The 20,988-nt window shown below is 47.7% G+C and overlaps 2 protein-coding genes across 6 annotated transcripts in view; one reads left to right on the top strand and one right to left on the bottom strand.

Moving 5' to 3' along the window:
• MORC2 (MORC family CW-type zinc finger 2) overlaps positions 1-15,528 on the top strand; it is a 53,601-nt gene extending 38,073 nt beyond the window's left edge. For 4 of the 5 annotated variants that reach the window (XM_038187617.2, XM_038187618.2, XM_038187615.2 and 1 more), the window contains exons 13-26: positions 1,694-1,834; positions 2,400-2,554; positions 2,705-2,833; positions 3,838-3,943; positions 8,011-8,143; positions 8,482-8,556; positions 8,680-9,060; positions 9,462-9,602; positions 9,694-9,748; positions 10,368-10,509; positions 10,859-11,050; positions 11,150-11,243; positions 11,942-12,130; positions 12,842-15,528. In XM_038187617.2, coding sequence (XP_038043545.2) covers positions 1,694-1,834; positions 2,400-2,554; positions 2,705-2,833; positions 3,838-3,943; positions 8,011-8,143; positions 8,482-8,556; positions 8,680-9,060; positions 9,462-9,602; positions 9,694-9,748; positions 10,368-10,509; positions 10,859-11,050; positions 11,150-11,243; positions 11,942-12,130; positions 12,842-12,910 — 2,002 coding nt within the window. In that variant the 3' untranslated portion in view covers positions 12,911-15,528. The remainder of the gene's footprint in view (positions 1-1,693; positions 1,835-2,399; positions 2,555-2,704; positions 2,834-3,837; positions 3,944-8,010; positions 8,144-8,481; positions 8,557-8,679; positions 9,061-9,461; positions 9,603-9,693; positions 9,749-10,367; positions 10,510-10,858; positions 11,051-11,149; positions 11,244-11,941; positions 12,131-12,841) is intronic. The other variant, XM_038187616.2, reaches the window with a different exon arrangement.
• Positions 15,529-17,588: 2,060 nt separating this feature from the next.
• On the bottom strand, positions 17,589-19,912 carry LOC113845354 (apelin receptor A-like). The gene has a single exon (XM_027470183.3). The coding sequence runs from the start codon at positions 19,663-19,665 to the stop codon at positions 18,370-18,372; it is 1,296 nt and encodes a 431-aa protein (XP_027325984.3). The 5' UTR covers positions 19,666-19,912; the 3' UTR covers positions 17,589-18,369.
• Positions 19,913-20,988: the final 1,076 nt, after the last annotated feature.

The following is a 20,988-nucleotide window of genomic DNA, read 5'->3' as shown; positions in this document are numbered from 1 at the left end:
TTAAACCACAAGTTTGCTTTTCTGGTTACTTCTGCTATTCCCATCTTGCTGTAAGAAGTATTTGAATTTGGCTTTGTTGTTGTTGATTGGTTGGTTGTTTTGGAGATATTTACCTGATTTTCACATTAGGTTTTTTCATTGCTTCGCTTATCTGTTTTTCATTTACAGGTAAGATTCAGGGAAATACACAAGTGTCAGCAAGTAACAGTGAAATGGCTTTTAGAGTTGTAGGGTGTCTCCTAAAAGCTTGTTGAATTCTGCTGTAGTCTCTACCATGAAATCCTCAGATATTGTTGCAACTTAGCTCTGGTTACAATTAAAGCTATTATTTAACCACAGGAGTATTTCTCTTTTTGTATATCAGTTGTCTGCAAATTTGTCATATGCATTTGAAAAAAAATAGTTTAAATTAGTGTACAGTAATTAAAAAAATTAGTGTACACTAATTTTTAGTTGTGTATTATTACTGCATAGCGCTCATGAATGCACAGCTCAGGTTCTCGTAGTATCTGATGGTAGTAGTAGACAGTTAAGAGATCTTCAAGAATTTAAACTTTAAAGAATTCCAAGTATCTTCAACTAGCCACTTAGAGAAGCCAAATGACTTAACTGGAACAATGCACATTAGTGCTTAAAAATTTGATGATTAGAGGAAAAACAGGGGAGATCAAAAATCAGAGGAATGAGTAGGACAGTGGTGTAGACTATGCCTTTTAATTGTTAAAAAATTTGGCCTCATTTGATGATACCTTCAGCCTGGAACAGGTATCCTCATGAAAAACAATCTGTGGTTTTCATGAAAGCTGTGAAATCCATGCAAGTTAGTCTTTGAAGAGAAATACTTCTATTAAATAAAGAGGTTCTGTTTGATTTTACAACACTGCTAAATTTCTTGAGGCTTTCTGCATCACAGGAAATACAATTCATGATAATCAAAGACTCATATTCAGAAAATCTGTATGTGCTCACAAACATAGTTGAGGCCAACTTCTGTTGAAGTCATCACAATAAGATAGAAATCATGCAAATTGCTATCCTGTCATTTCCAGGAAAAAAAAAAAAAAAAGGTTCTTTTTGGCTGTGTGTTGTATTCTCCAGCTTTCAAGCTTTGAGTAACGTTATAATAACATTATTTGAATTTGAATAACATTATAAAATTCTTAATTACGAGAACTTTCCAAGAATCTGAATATCAAAATTGTAGTTTTGTATCAAAATCTTAATTTTCATGCTTGATTTAGCATTTATTTCAGTCTAGAAGGTATGAACCAAAATCACATAGAGGACCAGTCTGTGCCTAACAGTACTTTCATAAGACTCAACTGTAATTTTTTTCAAAAGTTAGATCTGAAATAAAAACCAAAGTCTATTCCTATAGGAGAAAATGTATCCAAATGAATAATTAAATTGCCTCAACAGATACTGTCCAGCCTAAATTGATGTCTGTATTGCAAAGTCATTTTTTAAATTAGTCTTCAGTTGTAATGTGATTCAGTATCATGTTTCAACAAAACTGTTTTTTTGTTTTTTTTTTTTTTTTAGAAATAACTGAATATAGGACAAGTTTTTAGCAAAACCTTAGTGCTCAAAGGTGCTGGAATTTTCATGCCCTTTTTCTAATAATTAGCAAATAATTTTGATTCCAAAATCTTTATTTTTAGTATCTCAAAGGTTCTGTTTCATTCTTTTACAGGGCACTGAAGGAACCCAAAGAACTGAATTTTATTTTTGGTGTGAATATTGAGCAGCGTGAATTAGATGGCATGTTCATTTATAACTGTAGTCGGCTGATAAAGATGTATGAGAAGGTGGGCCCACAGCTGGAGGGTGGCATGTGAGTTTTCAGAGATTTTTCAGCAATAATTTGCTTAAGTCTGGCATGTTCCCACACGTAACTTTGGCCTTGCTATAATCATTCTTCATGAGCATGAGAGCTTTTCGTTTTATCAACCTTCAGTGTGGATTCTGGCAAATAAAACGTATTTTTATATTTCTCAGTATTTCCCTAGCTTCCCAATTTAAAAAAAATAATAATAAAAAAAAAAAAGTTATTTTTTATGACCACAGATTTTGGTCATACCTAGAGCAGTATGAGGCTTGTATGCTTGGTGTTAATGTCTGGGGCTAACAGATAAATACTGGTAGCAATACTACTTCATTCTAGGGACAGGGAGAATCGGTCTTGAAAGCAAATACAAATATTTGAGCCCACCTTACTTTTTTCAAAATACCAGTGCTAAGTATCAAGCCTGAATCAAGTCTGATTTAGAAAGCTAGTAAGTTCAGAATAGTACTACTGCAGGAACATGTGTGTCTGTAATCCACTATTTTCAATATTGCTTGTCTGAACACTGACCTAGTAGTTTAATGATGCTCATAACTGTATGTTCCTCTTCCAGGGCATGTGGTGGAGTAGTAGGTGTAGTGGATGTGCCCTATTTGGTTCTGGAACCAACCCATAATAAACAAGACTTTGCTGATGCCAAAGAATATCGACACTTGTTGAAGGCCATGGGAGAGCATTTAGCTCAGTATTGGAAAGATGTAGCTATAGGTAATGAAGCTTCACCAGCTGCTTTTACCAGCTGCTGGAAGGGGAGGCTTTGGTGGCTGGAAAGGAGCTAAGGGGGAGGACAACCAAGAGTGAAGGTGGTGATTTTTGTGATAATAGCTCCGTACTGAATGGGGACTTTTTGTTTTCCAGCCCAGAAGGGTATCATCAAGTTCTGGGATGAATTTGGCTATTTGTCAGCAAACTGGAACCAGCCTCCATCTAGTGAACTGCGCTACAAACGCCGAAGAGCCATGGAGATTCCTACCACGATTCAGTGTGGTGCGTCTGACCAGGCTGCAATTAGGAGGCTGGTCCTCCCTGGGAAAGGGAGAGAGGGAGGGAAATCCTGTCTGCAGTTGGGGAGCAGCTAAATGGGTAGGAGATTTGAGGTGACCTCCTCTATCATTGCTCCCTTCTGGGGCTTGCCTCCTTTTGTGAGTTGCTCTTGCTTGCATCTGCTGGCATACTTTTAAACATCTTAACGTAAGGTTTCTTTCCTGCACAGTCTTCAGGTTCTTCTTCAGGTGCACTCACAGAATGGGACTGGTGTGGTCAGTAGCAGAATTGAGAATGGGCTTCAAAATGTCATCTGAACTGGATTGTCTTTTTTTCACCCCTGAATGGCTATGGCTAAGTCCTTGTTCCAGCTGGAAGAAGGGAGATCTCTATATAAGCACTTTCTCTTTTGATAGAGAGCCATCAAACTTCCCAAATAGGACGAGCTTTCCTGTCATTCTTCTTGACCTTTTCTATTGACATCTGCCAGGGCCTGTGAAGCCTTTCCAGAGACTGATTTAAGAATATTTGCCTTTTCTTGGCAAAATGTGATTTTTAAGATGTTGATTTTCTGGTAATCCAATCATGTTCTGGAAACCAAATCTAGTACATCTGGCTTATCTAAAATGTATTCAATTATTACCTAAGTTTAGTGGATACATCTCTGAGGTGTTGGGTGTTGATACCAGTAAGGGACAGCCTGCCTTCTGAGATGAGTGGTGATTTCAGGACAGGCTGTTCAGTTTCATTTGTAAGTGCTATCATTACAGCAGTGAATGTGAAATGTGAATTCATCAAAGTACTTTGTGAACATGGAGCAAAAATTGTCTTAGTATATCTTGTTTGTTTCTTTTTTTGCCACTGGTCTTAATTGTCATTGGATATATTTAGGAAATTGGTGTGGTCCTTGGACTTTAAATAGGTTTGAGAAGTGCTATGGGGTAAAAGCTGATTTTATGGCTTAAGATGTACATTTCTGACTTGCAAAGTTTTTATTACCTTAATAGATGTGTGTCTGAAGTGGCGAACACTCCCATTCCAGCTGAGTTCAGTGGAGAAGAATTACCCTGATACCTGGGTATGCTCTATGAACCCTGATCCTGAACAAGACAGGTAAGAATCAGTTAATATAAAGAACTTTCTGCAGTGTGTCTTATTTGCACTATTTTTTTTTCCTAGTCATGCATTCTTTGAGGACTATTGGAGGGATAGACAGGAATTCTATACCTGTATGGTACACCTGTAAGCTGTGCTCAGAGTCTGTGAATGCATGATGATGGCATACCTATTTGGAGTTGAGACATGGATGGACACGGCACATTGCGTCAGCCACTTTGCTGATGACACAAAACTGGAAGGGTGGATCATACGCTGCAAGAAGGGCGAAGTTTCCCCCTGTCCTGTTGGGAAGGGTGGGTTGGAGGTTCAGGAGAGGGGACAGCCTGAGTCACCAGGACATACTGGGAGAGCCCAGCTGAAAACATCTCTGCAGAAAAAGACCTGAGGTCCTTGTGGGCACCAAGCTGAGCATAAGCCAGGAATGTGCCCTTGTAGCAAAGATGGCCAATGGTGTCCTAGGCTGCATCAGGAGGAGTGTTGCTGGCAAGTACAGGGAGGTTGATGAGTTGAGGTATTAATGAGGTCAGTCTTAGCGAGTATCCGGTGCTGGGCTGCCCAGTGCAAGAGATATGCACATGCTGGAGGGAGTCCAGTGACATACCACAAGATGAAAGGGCTGGAGAACCTCTGCTGTGGGGAAGCTCAGAGGGCTGGGACTGCTCGGCCTGGAGAAGAGGAGGCTCATAGGGGATCTCACCAATGATTTGTATGTACCTGAGGAGAGGTGAAAAAAGGATGGAGCCAGGCCCTTTTCAGTGGTGCCCAGTGCTAGGGCAAGAGACAATGTGCACAAACTGAAACAGAAGCTTCCCCTTGAATATCAGGAAATTCAAGGTCACTCACCATAGGAGTGGTAATAGGCATAGGTTGTCCAGAGAGACTTCGGAGTTTGCCTTCTTGAAGTATTCAAAAGCTGTCTAGATATGGCCTTGGGCAACCCGTTCTAGGTGTCCCTGCTTGAGCAGGGGTGTTGGACCAGATGGTCTTGAGAAAGTTCTTTCTAATGTCAACCATTCTGTGAAATTTAGTTCCTTTATTGTTTTTCTGCACTGCCATTGGAGATATGATTGTAGCTATAGTTTATGCATGTTACCTTTAATATAGGTAGCAACTGAAGAATAGTCCTAAGTGGAGGCTGGGAGCAACATGGGTTCAGCGCTCAGTCTTTTCAGTTGTCTCTGTTGCTGCTGTTGCTCCAACTCATTAGGCACACAAGCTGGAACAACACCTCTGAGTTGCAGTGAGCCCAAGAATGGCATTTTGTGCACTTGAGGAAGCAGCACATTGATTCATACCAAAGGTGTGTTTCATTATTATAAAACTAAGCAGAGTTCACTACTTCTTTGAATAAGAAAAATGATTGCTCTAGGCTTCTCCTTTCTGTCTGTGGAGAAAGACACTGCTAGAATTTGATTCTTATCTTTGTTGTATAATGAGAGAAGCGGATTAGGCTGTAATTCAGGAGCCTTGGTTTAGTGTTTTAAGTACAAATGAATCCAGGTAGAATCTGTTAATTGGAATCAAAACCTTGATATATCCATAACCAGAAGAGCTACAAAAAGTGTTTATGTTGATATTGGGAAAATACTGATTTTCTAGCTTCTTCCCTTTGGCACTTGTCATTTGAAAAGTATGGGTGATAACATCCCTGTAGCTCTGTGTGTTCATGCCGAGATGCAGTTGTAATGGGGGCTGTTTCACTCAGGATGGATGTCCTTAGATGAAACTCCTGGGGGCAGAGCCAAATCTGCAAGACCAACAAGAGGCTGCCACATCTCCAGCACCCTGGGTCGAAGCAGTAGCAAGGCTGGGAATGTATTCCTAGTAGACAGACACAGATGCACCACACATAGCTGGCTGTACAGCTCAACACATGCAGGCACTCTCAGCACTCAGACACAAACACAAAGCACACCAGTAACCTCATCCTGCTCTTTCTCCTCTGGTCAGGATGAGGACCATCAATATCTGCTGCCCTCTGCTGCCTGTCTTGATAGCTACTTGCAGTGGGATATATGGGACCTGAACTCCCACAGACCCCCTCGTGTGGACAGATGTAACAATCACCCCCCTGAAACACACACACTGACACTTGCACACTATACACCCCACAGTTTTCCACCTTGGACACGCCGTCCATTCGGTAGCAGATCCTGGATCTTTGCTCTTCACCGGTGTCTCCTGCCTAGAGACTCCCACACCCCTACCTACAATCCCACACCCCTCTGCAGCAGTTGGTCAGGACTCTCCATTCCCTGCAGTAAGCATTTTTTCTGAGGTCTTGCTCCCAGGCCAGCTCACCTCCTTGCTGCCATGTCTGGCCCAACGTTTGCTGTAAAGCAAACATTCCCTTGCACACCTGCATTTGCTGCAGCTGGTGCACCCCAGACACACAGGCCCCTATGAGCTGTGGTCCCACTTGAGCTGCTGGCACTCAGACCCCCATACACACACATGCACACAGAATAGAACCCCTCACTCAAGAAAACAGCCAGAAATGGAGTTTAATGTGAAGATGGGACAGTGCTGATCAGGTGCAGGGCATGGCCCTACATGCGTACTGACCAGCCTCCTCTTTACATGACAGCAATCCTTATTATCCTTTTATCTCTTTGTTTTCCCATATTTATTCCTCCCAAAATCACCTGAATCCCCTCCTTACCCTGCCTTCGGTTCCTCCCCTTGATCCAAAAGATGCTTTGGAGAGCTATTCCCATTGACTGGACACTGGGGCTGAGGCTGCCCTTGGAAAGCCCTGCCAGAGCCCAAACGGGGTGCCTGTTCCTCTAAATACTTAATCTGGGTTCCCTGAAGTGCATTTGGGACTCTGTGCATGTGGGCATGGGCCTTGGAAGGGCCGGTGACTCCTGTGATGGCCTGAGAGTAGCCAAAGCAAGGGTGTTATTCAGGTTTCCCCCACATTTCCCTTTGTGCTCTTTTGCCTATGTGCAGACAGGCTCTTTTATCAATTAACCTGATGGAAATATGAATTAATAATAAATGAAGTTTCTTATATTTGAAATATCTTGAAAATCTGGAATGGTGTGGCTGTACGTTATATGAAAGCATGTTGGAATTTCAGTTGGAGCATGAGTTGGAATTCTTTACTTTTCCACAGGGTGCACACATCCTGTTTCCAGGGAGGTGGGAAAGAGCAGGCAAGACTCCTTGGAGAGGTGATCCAAATTTCCGCTAATTTCACCTTCTTTGAAAGAAATCTCACTCTGGAGGGATAAACCACTCAAATATTTTTGTATTGAGTAGGCTCACTTGCCCTTTCTATCAGTGAGTGCCACTGTGTCCCTTTACGTGAGGCAGGTTTTCTGCAGAAGTTGTCGTAGAGCTCCTTTGCCTTTGTTGGTGCCAATAGAAAGCAGGGTGTACTTGCAGTCCCTGTGTTTTTGAACTTGCCTTCTTAAGTGCTCTACTCTCTGACGTTTCTTCCCGTTTCCCTGTGCCGTGGATTTGGACACCCTTACTGCTGTATTTTGGCTGTCCCCCAGCTATTCTGTTCCAGGTATTTGCATAGTCTGAGGGACAACCGAGGCTTTGGGAAGCACTGCGGTTGCCAGCATGGGTCAGGGGCCTCCAGCTTGTGTGCCATGAGGATTGCTGCCTTTGTGTAGATAATGGTGATCATCGTGTAGCTGGTGTCTAACTTGGGTCACTTTCCTACAGCCTTTGCACTCCCCAAGAACCTATATTACAAGTCTCTCTCAGGACAAGCTAGGAAGAGGTCCTTGGTATGGCGATGCAGTCAAATTCTTACCTGTCTTTGTATTGACCTGTCAGCTCCCAAACTTTGTTTACTATGGCTCCAGGGCTCTGAATTGGTAATTCCCAGTGTAAATGGTTTGTTTCTTATTGGTTGTGGTTTTGATCCTTAAACATGTGTGTTTCCCAAGGAGAAAATGGCTTTCTTTGAGATAGTGGCCTCTGCAGAAAGGAAAGGGGGGGTTACTGCTGCACTGGGGATGGGACACGGGGATGGTGCTGTGTGGGACAGATGGTGCAGGTTCTGCTGTCTTTGCTGAGGTTGTCTTACGTTTCTTCGGTCCTAGATGTGAAGCTGCAGAGCAGAAGCAGAAAGTACCACTAGGAACTCTGAAGAAAGACTTGAAATCACAAGAGGAAAAGCAGAAACAACTGACAGAGAAAATCCGCCAGCAGCAGGAAAAACTGGAAGCTCTGCAGGTAAATTGGAAGGTCTCCTGCTAAGCATAGCAGGCTTCCAGGGGCTTCCTTAGTGCAAGCAGGTGATGCTGAGAATAAAGTCTGTCTCAGCTGTAATAGCACATGTGCCATGTGGCATTCATGGGGTAGGGGTTGTTTTATTAAACGAGCATCTTAGATTGTATTTCCTACTAGGAGGATGGGGGGGGCTGCTGGATTCCAGGTCTTGAAAGACAGCAGAAAACACCTGCTTTGCAATTACTGATTTTTAAACCGGAAGACTGTTTGCTAGTATGGGTTCATGCAGGTTCTGACAGCTTTCAAAAATAAATTTTCTGATTTTTTTCATTTTTTAATAGAAAACCACTCCAATTCGATCTCAAGCTGACTTGAAAAAACTGCCTCTAGAAGTGACTACACGGCCCGCAGGGGAGGTAAATGGGATACCACTGTAGGCTTTGTACTCTTCTGTGCTATCCTTAACTGTTACTGAAAAGCAAAGCCTGACTTTTTTTTGTCTTCTCTCTCTGTACCCTAATCTGTTTTGGAACACCCAGTCACAGACTCGACTTCAGCGCCCGCGATCTCCTCCTTTACCTGATGTAATTAAAAATGCTCCCAGCAGACCACCACCAGCTACGCCTCTTCCCAGGTCTGTCAGTCAGCTCAAGAAGAGTTCTCCAGCTAGTCCAACTGTTAGCTCTCCCAAATTGGCAAGCAATCTCTCCAAGGAGGAGGCCGGTACTTCCAGGACACAGCACCATACTGTGACAGCTGGAAAGTCTAATAGCACTTCAAAAACTCTTGCCAAAACAGCTACAGCAACAAAACCATCCACTGCTGTCCTGCAGAACCCCAAAAGCCCACGTGAGATACCCAGCTCAAAAACTGCCAAGGCGCCAACAGTAAAGAAATCTGCCACTGTCAAATGCCCACAGGTGAGATTCAAAGGGATGAAAACTATCCTTACCAATTTTTCTGCATAACCCATATTTCTCTGTCACATGGGATTTATGCCTCATTCTCTGCACAGGACAAGATAACTCCTATTTTATTCTTGGGTTAGAGTGCCATTCTACACTTCTAATAAAGGCTTGTTTCATCTTTTTCCTGTTAGACCAGACTATTTCTCCAGACCAAAAAAAAAAAAAGTGCGGAATGGTAGACTTGAGGACTTATGTTATCATATGGCACCCTCTAAATCTTTCTTGAAAAAACAATTAAGATATCAAATGAAGATACTGAGTGCTGAGCTTTTTAAAAATTTTTAAATATTTGCATAAAAGGTTTTGTCTGGCAGTGTACTTGAATTATAGCTAGTGGTTTTTTGCTTCTGCAGGCCTCCACAACCCGGAAGAGGACCTTATATACCACAGAGGAGGTGTCTGAGGGGGAAGGGGAATACAAGAAGGAGAAGACAAAACGGGGCAAATTTGTGGCAGTGAAAGAGGAGAAGGATTCCAGTGAGGTTGTGGTAGAGGTAAGAGTGCACTGGTTTCCCCAGCAAAAGATATTTGTCAAGTGTTTATAATCTTGTCAGGAAACAGCTAATCTGAGCTCTCTGTTTACAGCTCACAGATAGTGCAGGAGAAGAAGAACTAGCAGAACTGAAGAAAGCTCAGAAAGGTGAGAAATGAACCCGTGAACTCTTTTCCAGTATATAACATAATGAAAAAGAGCTCTTGCAGAACTAGATTCATTGGTTAAGCATGTCTTTCTGTTAATGAGCTTTTTAGAACAAAAATTCATGTAAATTTGGGTACTAGACCATGAGACGACTCTTAAGTGGAACAAAATTTCAGGACCCCTTGATTGGACAGGAGTCATTGTGGTGTAGGAAGACCCATAACATGAGAGCTGCATCATCTTAACTGTTGTGCTGTTCGGCTGCGTATATGGATGTCATGCTGTGAGAAAAATCTCAAATAATGTTCTTCAGACAGGATCTTCTGTGAAAGATAATAGCAAATTGTCCTAGTCCAATACAAGCCTGAACAGCATGCATCAAACTGCCTAGAATACAAGAGAAACAGTATCTGAGAATGCCATATCATTTCCTTGCATATTAATGTTTCTAAGTAGGAGTTGAACTGTATGAACGTGGTGGTTCATGTACTGCTTGAAAGAATTGTCACAGTTGTAGGTTCACTCACAGTTGAGGGTGGCTGTCTTCTCTAATGACCATGCAGAAGGTGCCCTCCAGCATCTGAATTTGCGAACATCTTTACTGTCTTCTTCCCTTCAGATAAAGGGCTGCATGTGGAAGTGCGTGTAAACAAGGAGTGGTTCACAGGCCGCGTCACAGCTGTGGAAATGGGCAAGCATGCAGTGCGCTGGAAGGTGAAGTTTGATTATGTTCCCACAGACACCACACCAAGAGATCGCTGGTAACTATCTTCAGCTACTAGATTTTGGAGGCTTGTTTTGCTTTTAGGAGGAAGACCTTGTTTTACTTACCCAGGTGCTGAAGACAAAAATATGTTGTTGTCATGTCAGGGAGAGTGTGTGTGCTCAGGACTGTCCATCTGCTTTTTAAAGAACGAACACAACACACTCCATACAGTCTGCTCATCATTTTAGTGTGATCTTCCTGTGGAGGCAGCTGTTGTGTAATCTAGAAGTCTCAGTGATGGATATGTACAGGTTCTGATGAAGCTGACAGTATTTCAGATATGGCTGATGTAAGAAAAAAACATATGTATCCCTTCCCCCCCCTCCTTTTTTTTTTGTCTTCAGGGTAGAGAAGGGCAGTGAAGATGTAAGACTGATGAAGCCTCCGTCTCCAGAGTATCAGCCTCCAGATACACAGCAGGAAGAGGGGGTTGTTGTGGCTGAACCTTCTACCTCAGACTGTGTCAGAATTGAGCCAGACACCACTGGACCGAGCAATAACCAAGAAACAGTAGACTTGCTAGCTCAAATCCTTCGGTGGGTTCACAGTGCTGCTTTTGAGCTGCTGCAGCCTGATTGCTCTAGTCCTTCAATCTCAATCTCAAACTCTGGCTTTGCTTTTTCTTTCCTGCATAGGAATTGTTTGCGATACTTCTTGCCTCCAAATTTTCCTGTTTCCAAGAAGGAGCTGAGTTCCATGAGTTCAGAAGGGTTGCTGGCATTTCCCTTGGTGAGTTCAGTACTTCTAGAAAAAAGAGTAGTTTTTGTTTTTTTTATTCCCTGCACATTCCATTCTTACGCCAATCCTGCATCCAATGGAAGTTATTTGTATCCTTAGCATGATTAATGTAGTGGAGAAAAAAACAACAACGAGAGTTCTTGAAGCATGCATCAGTTTTTCTGAGAGAAGATTTTGATGAGGGATTTTTTATTACCATACATCTGTGTGAGAACCCTGTTGGCTGCTACCGTCTGGAGTTCTTGTCCATTGCGGTTAAGCTTTAAAGAAGAGGGGCAGGGGCCAGGTTAGAGATGCATAGAAATTAAATGTAGGTACATCTGTTTGTTATGCCCCAGTCTTAAAAGTCCAACTTATGCAGAGAAAATCTGAAAAATAAGAGAGAACGTGGATGCTAACGCCCCTCTTACGTCTCCAGATGTCCAGGCTCACAAAAATAGAGCAGAGTTTAAAGATTCACAGCCCACCTGTCCCCCATGATATCATTGTCTTTAAATTGGAGAGACATGAATTTGACAGATGGACCACTCTGTGGGTAAGGATGGTCATGCTAAAAGAGTTTGTAGTCAACAGCTCAGTCACAGCATGTTGGTAGCTGGATTCTTCTGGAAGCTGCAGGTACTGTGGTTTTCTTTACAGCTGGTGCCTTGTTTTTTAAGGTACCATCTGTTGTTTTTTGTCTTCTGCAGAAAGAATATTTCAAACAGTATGAAGTGGGTCTGCAGAACCTGTGCAATTCATATCAGACACGTGCTGATGCCCGGGCCAAAGCCTGTGAAGAAAACCTGCGCAACTCAGAGAAAAAGCTGAAGGAGACAGAAGAGAAACTGCAGAAGCTGAGGACTAACATTGTGGCTTTGCTGCAGAAAGTGCAGGAGGTAGGTGAGGAAGGGGTGTGAAACCAGAACTGCACCACAAGTAGCAACCTTCACCAGACCGAGGCCAGTTCAGGCACCTGAGATGTTTTAGTCTACGATTTAGCTGTGCTTCAGTTCTTACTTGGTTTGTTTCAACTTGGGCCCAGACCGTCAGAAGCTACTAAGTGCTGCTGCTGCTGCCCACCTTTCAGGATCTAGGCCTTAGTGGCGGTGAGGAGTGTTAACTTTTGTAGTTGGAATTTTCGTGTTGTGTACATAGCACACAGTTTTTATTAGTTTCTGCTTTGTGCTATTAAACACGGCACTGCAGGAATTTCTGTCCTGTTCTCATGCAGGAAGCTGGTGTTAGATTCTGAATCTCTTGTATAGAAATGCAAGGCTTTAAACAATACTTCAAATAAAAAACTTTGATTAAATATACTTATTAAATATACTATCAAATATTAAAACATTATTTTTAACATTATATTACATTAAATACTAATAAAGTCTGCCAGTCTCTGAGAAGGGAAGTTGGCAGTGCTTTCACAGCAGATGAGTGCAGCTGTGTGCTCCTGGAGAGTGCTGGCAGGCAAGATGCAAAGGATGATCAGGACGAATGCTGCAGAGGATGCTGTGCTGCTGTACAAGGAGGCATTTTGTTTTATTCATTCTTGCACTGCTCTTCAAGATTCACTTTTTCACTAGTATTTCTTGTGCTTCTGGTTTTAGGACATTGACATTAATACAGATGATGAACTGGATGCATATATCGAGGACCTGATCACAAAGGGAGACTGAATAACCCCATTTTACATCCTAGGGAAGTGCAGAGGAGCTGGTTTCTTCTATGGAGATGTGGATTCCTGCAGTGGAGGACTGCGACAGCTGATGAGAGGAGAGGGATTTTAGACAGTACTTCCTTTGTATTGGTGTACAACTCGTTCTTGTGACTTCACATGAAAAAGACATTCGTGCTTTTGGCAGGAAAGTTTTTAACATTATAGTTCTTTGAATCTATTACTTTTGTTTATAAATATTTATTTTTAAAAGACATGGGAACTGTGCCTGGTATGATGGGAGGGTTGCTGTATGTTTTTAGTGAGGTTAACGTGTGAGTACCCATTTTTGCATCTGGGGTATATGCTAAACCTGAAAGACCAGAACATCATGCCTAGCACATTGTCTCTAATAGGAATCTGACAGCAAATTACAATTAGGTCTTGAGTCGTGGAAGAAGTCAGGACTTTGACTTCCAAGATGCTGACCTGGGGTGAGAGAAATCCAAGCTAGGACTCTGAGCAACACAGAGGAGATCAAAACAGTATCTGTGGGAGCATGAGTAGAAGGTATGAAATCTTGGAAGATTTTGGCAAAGCTGGATGTGGGGGTAGGGGATTGGCATTTGCCAGTGCAATGAGGTTGCTCAATAAGTCTCTGTAAGTAGGTGGAGTTGTCATGATGCTAACAGCTCAGAGGATGAAAATACTTTTAAAAGAGTGTGGCCTCCTTGGTGACTCTCAATGGATTGTGATCATTAGAGAGAGGTTTGTGTTGCTTTGATCCAATTGCTGTTCCAGGTAGTTTTAATTAGAGTGCTGTAATTTGGAGCCCTGCACTGATGAATTGCATCTGGCTCTGGGTCAGCAACAAGGATGGTTGCAACAAACTGAAATCTACAGCCTGATGGCTTAAAGAAACACTGTGCGACCAAAATGTTCTCACCTTCAGGAACACCAAATGAAATGGGCCTTTGGAGTTGTTTTGGTGGCTGAATGTGTAACAGATGTTGTAGAGAAAAAAAAAATTAATCATCTGTTGCACAAAAAATCTCAAGCAGTAATAATATATAGTACTAGACAACTCCTAAGTTTTACATACCATAGGGGAAAAAAAAAAAAAAGAGAAGAGAAGGTAGATTTACTTATTTGCCTGCATTTCAGGTCAAGAAAGCATATTGCAAGAATAGCATAAATTTGAGACTGATCAGCTTCTTTCAGAATGTGTGTACCCTGACTCCCTTTATAAATGAAGGTAAGAAGCATCCCCCCAACCATTCTGCACATTCCTGGGTTGGAGGGGCAGCATTCCTTAAATGCAGGAGCAAGCTCATTGTAAAGCCGTGGACGTGGTCTGTCTTGATTTCAGTAAAGCCTTTGACACTGTCTTCCACAGCATCCTCGCAGCTAAACTGAGGAAGTGTGGTCTGGATGATCAGGTAGTGAGGTGGGCTGGAAACGGGCTGGAGGGAAGAAGGCAGAGTTGTGGTCAATGGGATGGAGTCGAGTGGGAGTCTATCCTGGGGTGTAGCAGAAAGGTTAGTATGTCGAGAGAGGTTCTCCTCCTCCTCTGCACTGCCCTGGTGACAACATCTGGAGTATTGCATCCAGCTGTGGGCCCCTCAGTTCAAGGACAGGAACTGCTTGAGAAAGTCCAGCGCAGAGCCACGAGGGAGTGGAGCATCTCCCTTACAAGGAGAGGCTGAGGGAGCTTGGAGAAGGGGAGGCTGAGGGGTGACCTTATCAACGTTTATAAATATGTAAAGGGTGAGTGTCAGGAGGACGGAGCCAGGCTCTTCTCGGTGACACGCAATGATAGGACAAGGAGCAATTGGGTGCAAGCTGGAACATAGGAGGTTCTGCTTAAATATGAGACGAAACTTTTTTATGGTGAGCGTGACAGAACACAGGAACAGGCTGCACAGGGGGGGTTGTGGAATCTCCTTCTCTGGAGATTTTCAAGACTCACCTGGACGTGTTCCTGTGTGACCTGACCTAGGTGCTCCAGCTCCAGCAGGGGGATTGGACCAGATGATGTCTCAAGGTCCCTTCCAGTCCCTTACGTTTTGTGACTGTGATATTGGAAGTTAATTGCAGTTTATTGGTTAATTGCAGTTGCACACTGGTTCATCAGGTGATGTTCCCTTTGTAGAGCCTGAATATTATGTTAAGGTCAAAAGAAATCTTTGTCCTTTTCAGGTGACCAGCAGGAATTCCGAACTAGATTTCATTAAAATACAGCTCAAAGATTATGCAGATTGCAATCTATTTCATAACACAAGGGAGTATGCCAATGTGGAACCTATAGTTCTCACACGTTTATTAAGGTTCATGAAACAGTTTGATCCCTACTCTTCCTCTCCTCTCCTGTTAGGAAGGCATTACACAATCTTACTCCTCTGTTCTCTAGGAATGTCTCTTTTCCAGTTTTAACTTCTCTTAAGGCATTTCATCTTTTTGTTCTCACACCAAATATTTTTGATCGAATTATATTTCTTTCCTGGAGTTACTTTCAACAGTGCAACTGATGTGTAACTGTCCCCTCTCAATTTCCATGTTGCTAGGAAAAGGAAGGCAAGAGTGCTTATTTATTTTTTTTATTAGCTTTTAAGTGCTAATTAAAAACGTTCTCAAAACCTTTCTGCTCATCCTTCTCTGCGTCTGTTTAGAATATTTTTTTAATAACCTTGGTAACTAGACCTATATAGAGCATTAGATTTTTACTAATGCCCTTAGGAAAACAGGAACCAAGTCTAAATAACCTTCTGCTCCAAGCAGGATGTACTCAAAAGCTGTATCAGTTGTTCAAGGCCTTCTGTCTGACCTCATAAAATCTTCAAGGGTAGGGGTTGCACCAGTTTTCTGCATCACAAACCTTTCCAGTGATGGTGTTCTACCTTTGCATCAAGCAAGGCTGTCCCTGTTGCAGCTTTGGAGGCTAAAAGAGCTGCCTATTGAAAATACCTCACCTGCTGCAGCCGAGGCAGATAGACCTTGCTGTGTTTAATCATTAATCAAGGTGAGGGGGATAGGGATGGGGGTAATAAGGCCCTTCTAAGGATGATGTTATGAATCCTGTGCGCAAAGTAGCTGCTGTGCCAGGCTGTGTAAAGTACTGGGTGCTGCAGAGCCCATCGCTCTTATGGGGAAGGAGGTGGCCAGACTCCCAGTGTCACAGGCAACTGGGACTTCAAAAAAAACAAAAATATATATATACATAGGAAGCCCTGTCTCAGCCTGGAAGAAGGGAAAGCATCCAGGGTGTTTGCATAGCGGGTTGAACCTACAGCCCTTGTTTTTGCTGTCTTGCCCTCCTTAGAAGAGTGTGGAAGGCAAGGGGGAGGATCCAGGCTGCTGGAGGGAAGGAGCAGCTCTCTGTGCTGACCACAATCCGTGGCTTTGGCCTTGCCAAGGAAAGCAGGGGCCAGCTCTGTGCGGTGCTTTTCATGCCCTCCCCACCCGGTGTGGCTCCAGCACTGGGGCCATTCCCCTTCCAATCCCTCTGAGCCCCAGGGGAAGCTGAAAGGAAGCTGCCAGCTCAGCTGCCAGGTGGGGACTGCAGGCTGGGAGCCTCTGAGCAGGCCCTGCTACAAGCTCATGAAGCATCACATTGTCTGCGCGGGGGCTGCCAGCGCCTGGGAACGTGGGCACGTGTGGCTGTGCCAGCCCCTGGTGCTGCCCTGTCTCCGGGGAAACATCTCATGATGGTAGAGGCATCCCCAGCCACCGCTGGGGCACCCCCAGCCTGACCTTGGCTCCGCAGTGTTTGTCTGGGAGGAAAGAGGATGAAGTCTTCCTTTTCCTGGCAGCCGTCAGCTCCTGCTGCAGCTGCCTGGAATCGGCTCCCTTGTCGTGAAAGGGGGGGTTTGGCGGCTGCCCCGGGGGAGAGAAGGGAACCACTGAGCATCACCACGAGCCCGAGGTACTGCAAGGCCCAGGGCTGGCAGCCTGCTGCGAGTGAGCGCACAGAGGGCCCTTGTCACAGCTACCAGAGGGGCTGATGGCTTCTCACCTGCTGTGTGCTCCCCTGGCAGGAGCAGTGCCTTTGGCCCCGCAGGGAGCCTTTGGCCCCACAGGACTCTGCCTGGTCCTGGGAGAGCCAGGAGCTATTTTGGGGGTGTTCCTGCTGCCAGTGCACCCAACTGCAGCACTGTAGCTCCCAGGGCACACGCTCTGGCTGTGTCCCCCTCCTCCTTGGGACTCCACGTGCCCTTATCATTCAGGGCCACATCCCTCTTTGTTTTCTCTCATTTTCCTCTGCCCCCCTTGTCCTTTCCCTGGCTCTGCCTGCCTTTGTGCAAGCCCCTGCCCCATCGTACCCAAGCCAGGGGTTAGCCAGAGTAGGATGGGTTGGTTTTTAACCTTCCTCCACCCTGCAGGTCTTGTGTGAGCACAGGAGGCTTCTCACATCTGCGGTTGTAGTGGGTTTATGTGGTGAGGTTTTGGTAGCAGAGGGCTGTAGGGGTGGCTTCTGTGAGAAGAATCTAGAAGCTGCCCCATGTTAGATAAGGGCCCCGCTGCCGAGCCAATAAGCGATGTTGTTTGTGCCTCTGTGAGAGCAGATTTAAGACAGGAAAAACAAAAACAATGCTGCTACACAGCAGCTGGGAGAGAGAGGAGTGAGGAACAGCCTTGGAGGGGCCAAGGTCAGTGAAGAAGGAGGGGGAGAAGTGCTCCAGGTGCCAGAGCAGAAGTTCCCCTGCAGCCTGTGGAGAGTCCCCTGGTGGAGCAGGCTGTCCCCCTGCACCCATGGGTCCCACATGGAGCAGATCTCCACGCTGCAGCCCATGGAGGAGCCCCCGCTGGAGCAGGTGGCCCTGCAGTGACAGAGGCCTGTGGAAAACCCCTGCTGGAGCAGATTTTGGGCCGGAGCTGTAGCCCGGGGAGAGGAGCCCAGGGAAATATTGCACCCAGGGAAATATTGCACCCAGGGAACTGCTGGCGCATCTGGGTTCAAGGAATACACACTGAGCTCCTGCTCGTGGCAAGCTGGGCCCGCCAGACTGCAGAGCCCCCTCTGGGACGAGCATACCCTGCAGACAGCAGCACACCCACATCCTCAGCCACCAGCCCGGACACAATCTTTGACAGCCCTTTTACTCAGGGAGCTTTGGCGGGGGGGAGAAGAGCCGAGCCTCCAGCCGTGGCAGTGCACTGACGCCCTGAGCCCAGGACAGACCCGGCCAGAAGGGCTCAGGACCTGGCTTGGAAGGAAAGCAGAGCCCGAAGCATCCCCACGCACGGCAGCAGCCCCACACAGCGGGGACACAGCGGGTGCAGGGGACGCCCCCGGCCGGGAACACGCAGGGCTCAGCCTCGGGAGCCGCTGGGGGGGGAGGCTGGCGGCGGAGCCCCCGACGGCCCCGCTCCCAACCCTCCCTCGGGAGCCCCCGGGGGGCTGCGGGGGCGCCGCCCCGTCGGGCGGAGCCGGACGAAGAAGGCAGCAGGCTAGGACGGCGGAACGGGCGTTTATTGGGGCCGCTACACCTTGGTGCCCCCCGACGGCACCTCGGAGCGCTGGGTCGGGGCGCTGAGCGTGGACGAGGCGGCGGCGGCGGCGGAGGCAGCGGGCGGGCGGCGAGCCCCGCGCAGCCCCAGCAGCAGGCGGCACTGGGCTCGGAAGCGGCCGTCGAGGAAGGCGTAGAGCAAAGGGTTGAGGCAGCTGTTGAGGTAGGCGAGGCAGGTGGCGTAGGGGTGCAGCCGCGAGATGAGGCCGAGCAGAGCGCACGGCAGCTCCAGCAGCCCGGCGGCGGCCAGCACGAAGAGGCTCTTCAGCAGGTGAAAAGGCAACCAGCACCCTGCGAAGACGGCCACCAGCGCGGCGATCAAGCGCAGCAACCTCCTCCGGGCCGCCGCTTCGGCTCGGCGGGGGCGCAGGTGGCGGCGGACGGCGGCCCCCACGCAGCAGTAGCAGACGGCCATCAGCAGCAGCGGCGCCGCGAAGCCCAGCGCCGTCGTGCCCAAGCTGAGCGCCGCCGCCGCCCTCGCCGCCCCCCCGCCCAGCTGCAGGTCGCAGAGCGTCCGATTGCGGGGCCCCCCCCGCGCCTCCCGCAGCAGCAGCGCGGGGAGCGCCGCAGCCGCCGCCGCCGCCCAGAGCGCGGCCAAAGGGCCCAGGGGAGCGGAGGAGCCGGCGGCGGAGCGCCGGGGAGCGGCTGCGCTGCGGGGATTCGGAGGAGCGGCTCGGGTGACGGCTCGGTAGCGCTCGGCGCTGAGCCCCCCCAGGCAGAAGGCGGAGGCGAACATGTTGAGCAGCACCAGGTAGCTGCTGAGCTTGCAGAGAGCCGCCCCGAAGGGCCAGTGGAAGCGCAGCGCCGTGTAGGCGGCCCAAAGGGGCAGGGTGGCCACGAAGGCGAGGTCGGCCAGAGCCAGGTTGCCGATGTAAGCGTCGGCGGAGCGGCGTTTGGCCCGCGGGCCTCGCCACACCGTCAGCAGCACCAGCCCGTTGCCGGAGAGCCCCAGCACGAAGACCAGCGTGTAGAGAGCGGGCAGCAGCGAGAAGGACGCCTCCCAGTCCGCCTGCCACTCGCACGCCTCCCCCGTCTCGTTGCCCTCCTCCTCCTCGTAGTAGTAGTCCAGCTCCCCGTACTCCATGGCGCAGCGCTGCCCCCCGCGCCCCGCAGCGCCCCTATAAAAAGGAGCCGCCGCGCACCGCCCCGCACCGCCCCCCCGAGACCCCGCACCGGGCGGCCCCGCCGCGACCCCCGCCCCCAGGAGGCGCCGGGACCCCCGCCCCAACCCCGCCCAGCGCCCCGCATCGGTGCCCACCCGGCAGAGCATCGCCCGCAGCCCCCTCCGCAGGGGCAGCGGCCGGAGGGGGCCGAGGATATTGGGAGAGGAAAGGCTCGGGTGGGAAGAGTTTGCTTGGGAATTGCCTCTCGGAACGACCTAGGCGGGTGTCAGCAGCACAGCCCAAATCCCTGCCAGCCGTCCAAGGGGAGCGTGTGCTGTATGCTGCGGCAGAGCTGGGTGCCGGAGTGCCGGCAGGGAGCTGTAAGCCAGGCTAGAAACGTGCAGGGTGAGCAGGGAGGGCAGAAAGTGAATGCTGCGGGAGTTTCACGGACGGCACGGCAGGGAAATGGAGCAGTGCTCGGCATGGGGAGCCTGTGGGGGTCCCTGCTCTGGGGGTGTTGGCGCCCCATCCTTGCACAAAACCATTCTGTTGCACTTGTTGGTGATGCCAAGCCAGAGCGCAGCCTTGGATAAGTAGGGCTGGCAGGTCTAGGGAAAGATGAAGCAAGCCGAAAAGCATCCTGACCTTGTGAAACACCATCCCTCGCCTCCCCATCAGTAACTCACGCCTTCCCCCAGCACTTCTCACACAGAAAAGTGGGAGAGAGGTGGAGGGGTGTCCCAGGAGACCTGGACATTTGCTGTGATTTCTCAATGGCAGAACTGAGTTTGTTTTTTATCTGTCCTGGCCGGTTTCTTGTAACAATTGTCAGGCCCTCATTCCCTGATGATAAGGAGAAAGTGGCTACTTCCTGAAAACAGAGTGCATGCGTAGTGCCTGCACGCATAGTGTCCGCAGTGCCTGTACTGGAGCAAGTGAAGGAGGTTTTAGCACGGGTTGTTTCAGGTGAGGGGGAAGGTCGGGATGACACTGTGGCTGAGTGGGACTTTGTCTAGCTGGACATGTCGGGTCAGTCCCTGTCAGCAACATTCAGTGGCAGCAGAGCCCCTTTGTCAGGTGTTTACACATTCCCCAGTAGGACTGGGCCTGCTGCACCCACGGAGCATCCTCGTACCCCCCAGCTGTGCCCAGGGTTGGGAACAGGCAGGATTGTAGTCAGGAGCCCTGGAGCCAGCAGCATCTGCAAAGTCTCCGGAAGCAAAATTCTCTGTCCGCTGGGCTGGTTTCCTGCTGATCACAGTCTCTGTATTTCGGGTCTGTTTTTTCTTTTTTCCTCTTCTCAGACATGCCATAAAAACGTCCTTGTTCGAGGAGAGCCTTGCAGAAGACACTTCCCCTGTGTTGGTCCTGAGGGTGGCATGTGGCCAGCTGCAGCTCTGCCAGGAGCGGGGAGGGAGCGCTGGGCTGTGGTTGGCTGTTTGCTTGCAGCAGAGGTTTTTTTTTCCCTCACTGGGACAGAGGACGTTCCT

The sequence above is a fragment of the Anas platyrhynchos genome, chromosome 16 (assembly GCF_047663525.1).
Source record: "Anas platyrhynchos isolate ZD024472 breed Pekin duck chromosome 16, IASCAAS_PekinDuck_T2T, whole genome shotgun sequence".
Taxonomy (NCBI): domain Eukaryota; kingdom Metazoa; phylum Chordata; class Aves; order Anseriformes; family Anatidae; genus Anas; species Anas platyrhynchos.
Note: the sequence above shows the minus strand (reverse complement) of the source record. Positions and strands in the feature narration are given on the sequence as shown.

Excerpts from the sequence above, each read along its gene's own strand:
- LOC113845354 (XM_027470183.3), bottom strand. The coding sequence starts at position 19,665 with ATGCTCTGCCGGGTGGGCACCGATGCGGGGCGCTGGGCGGGGTTGGGG.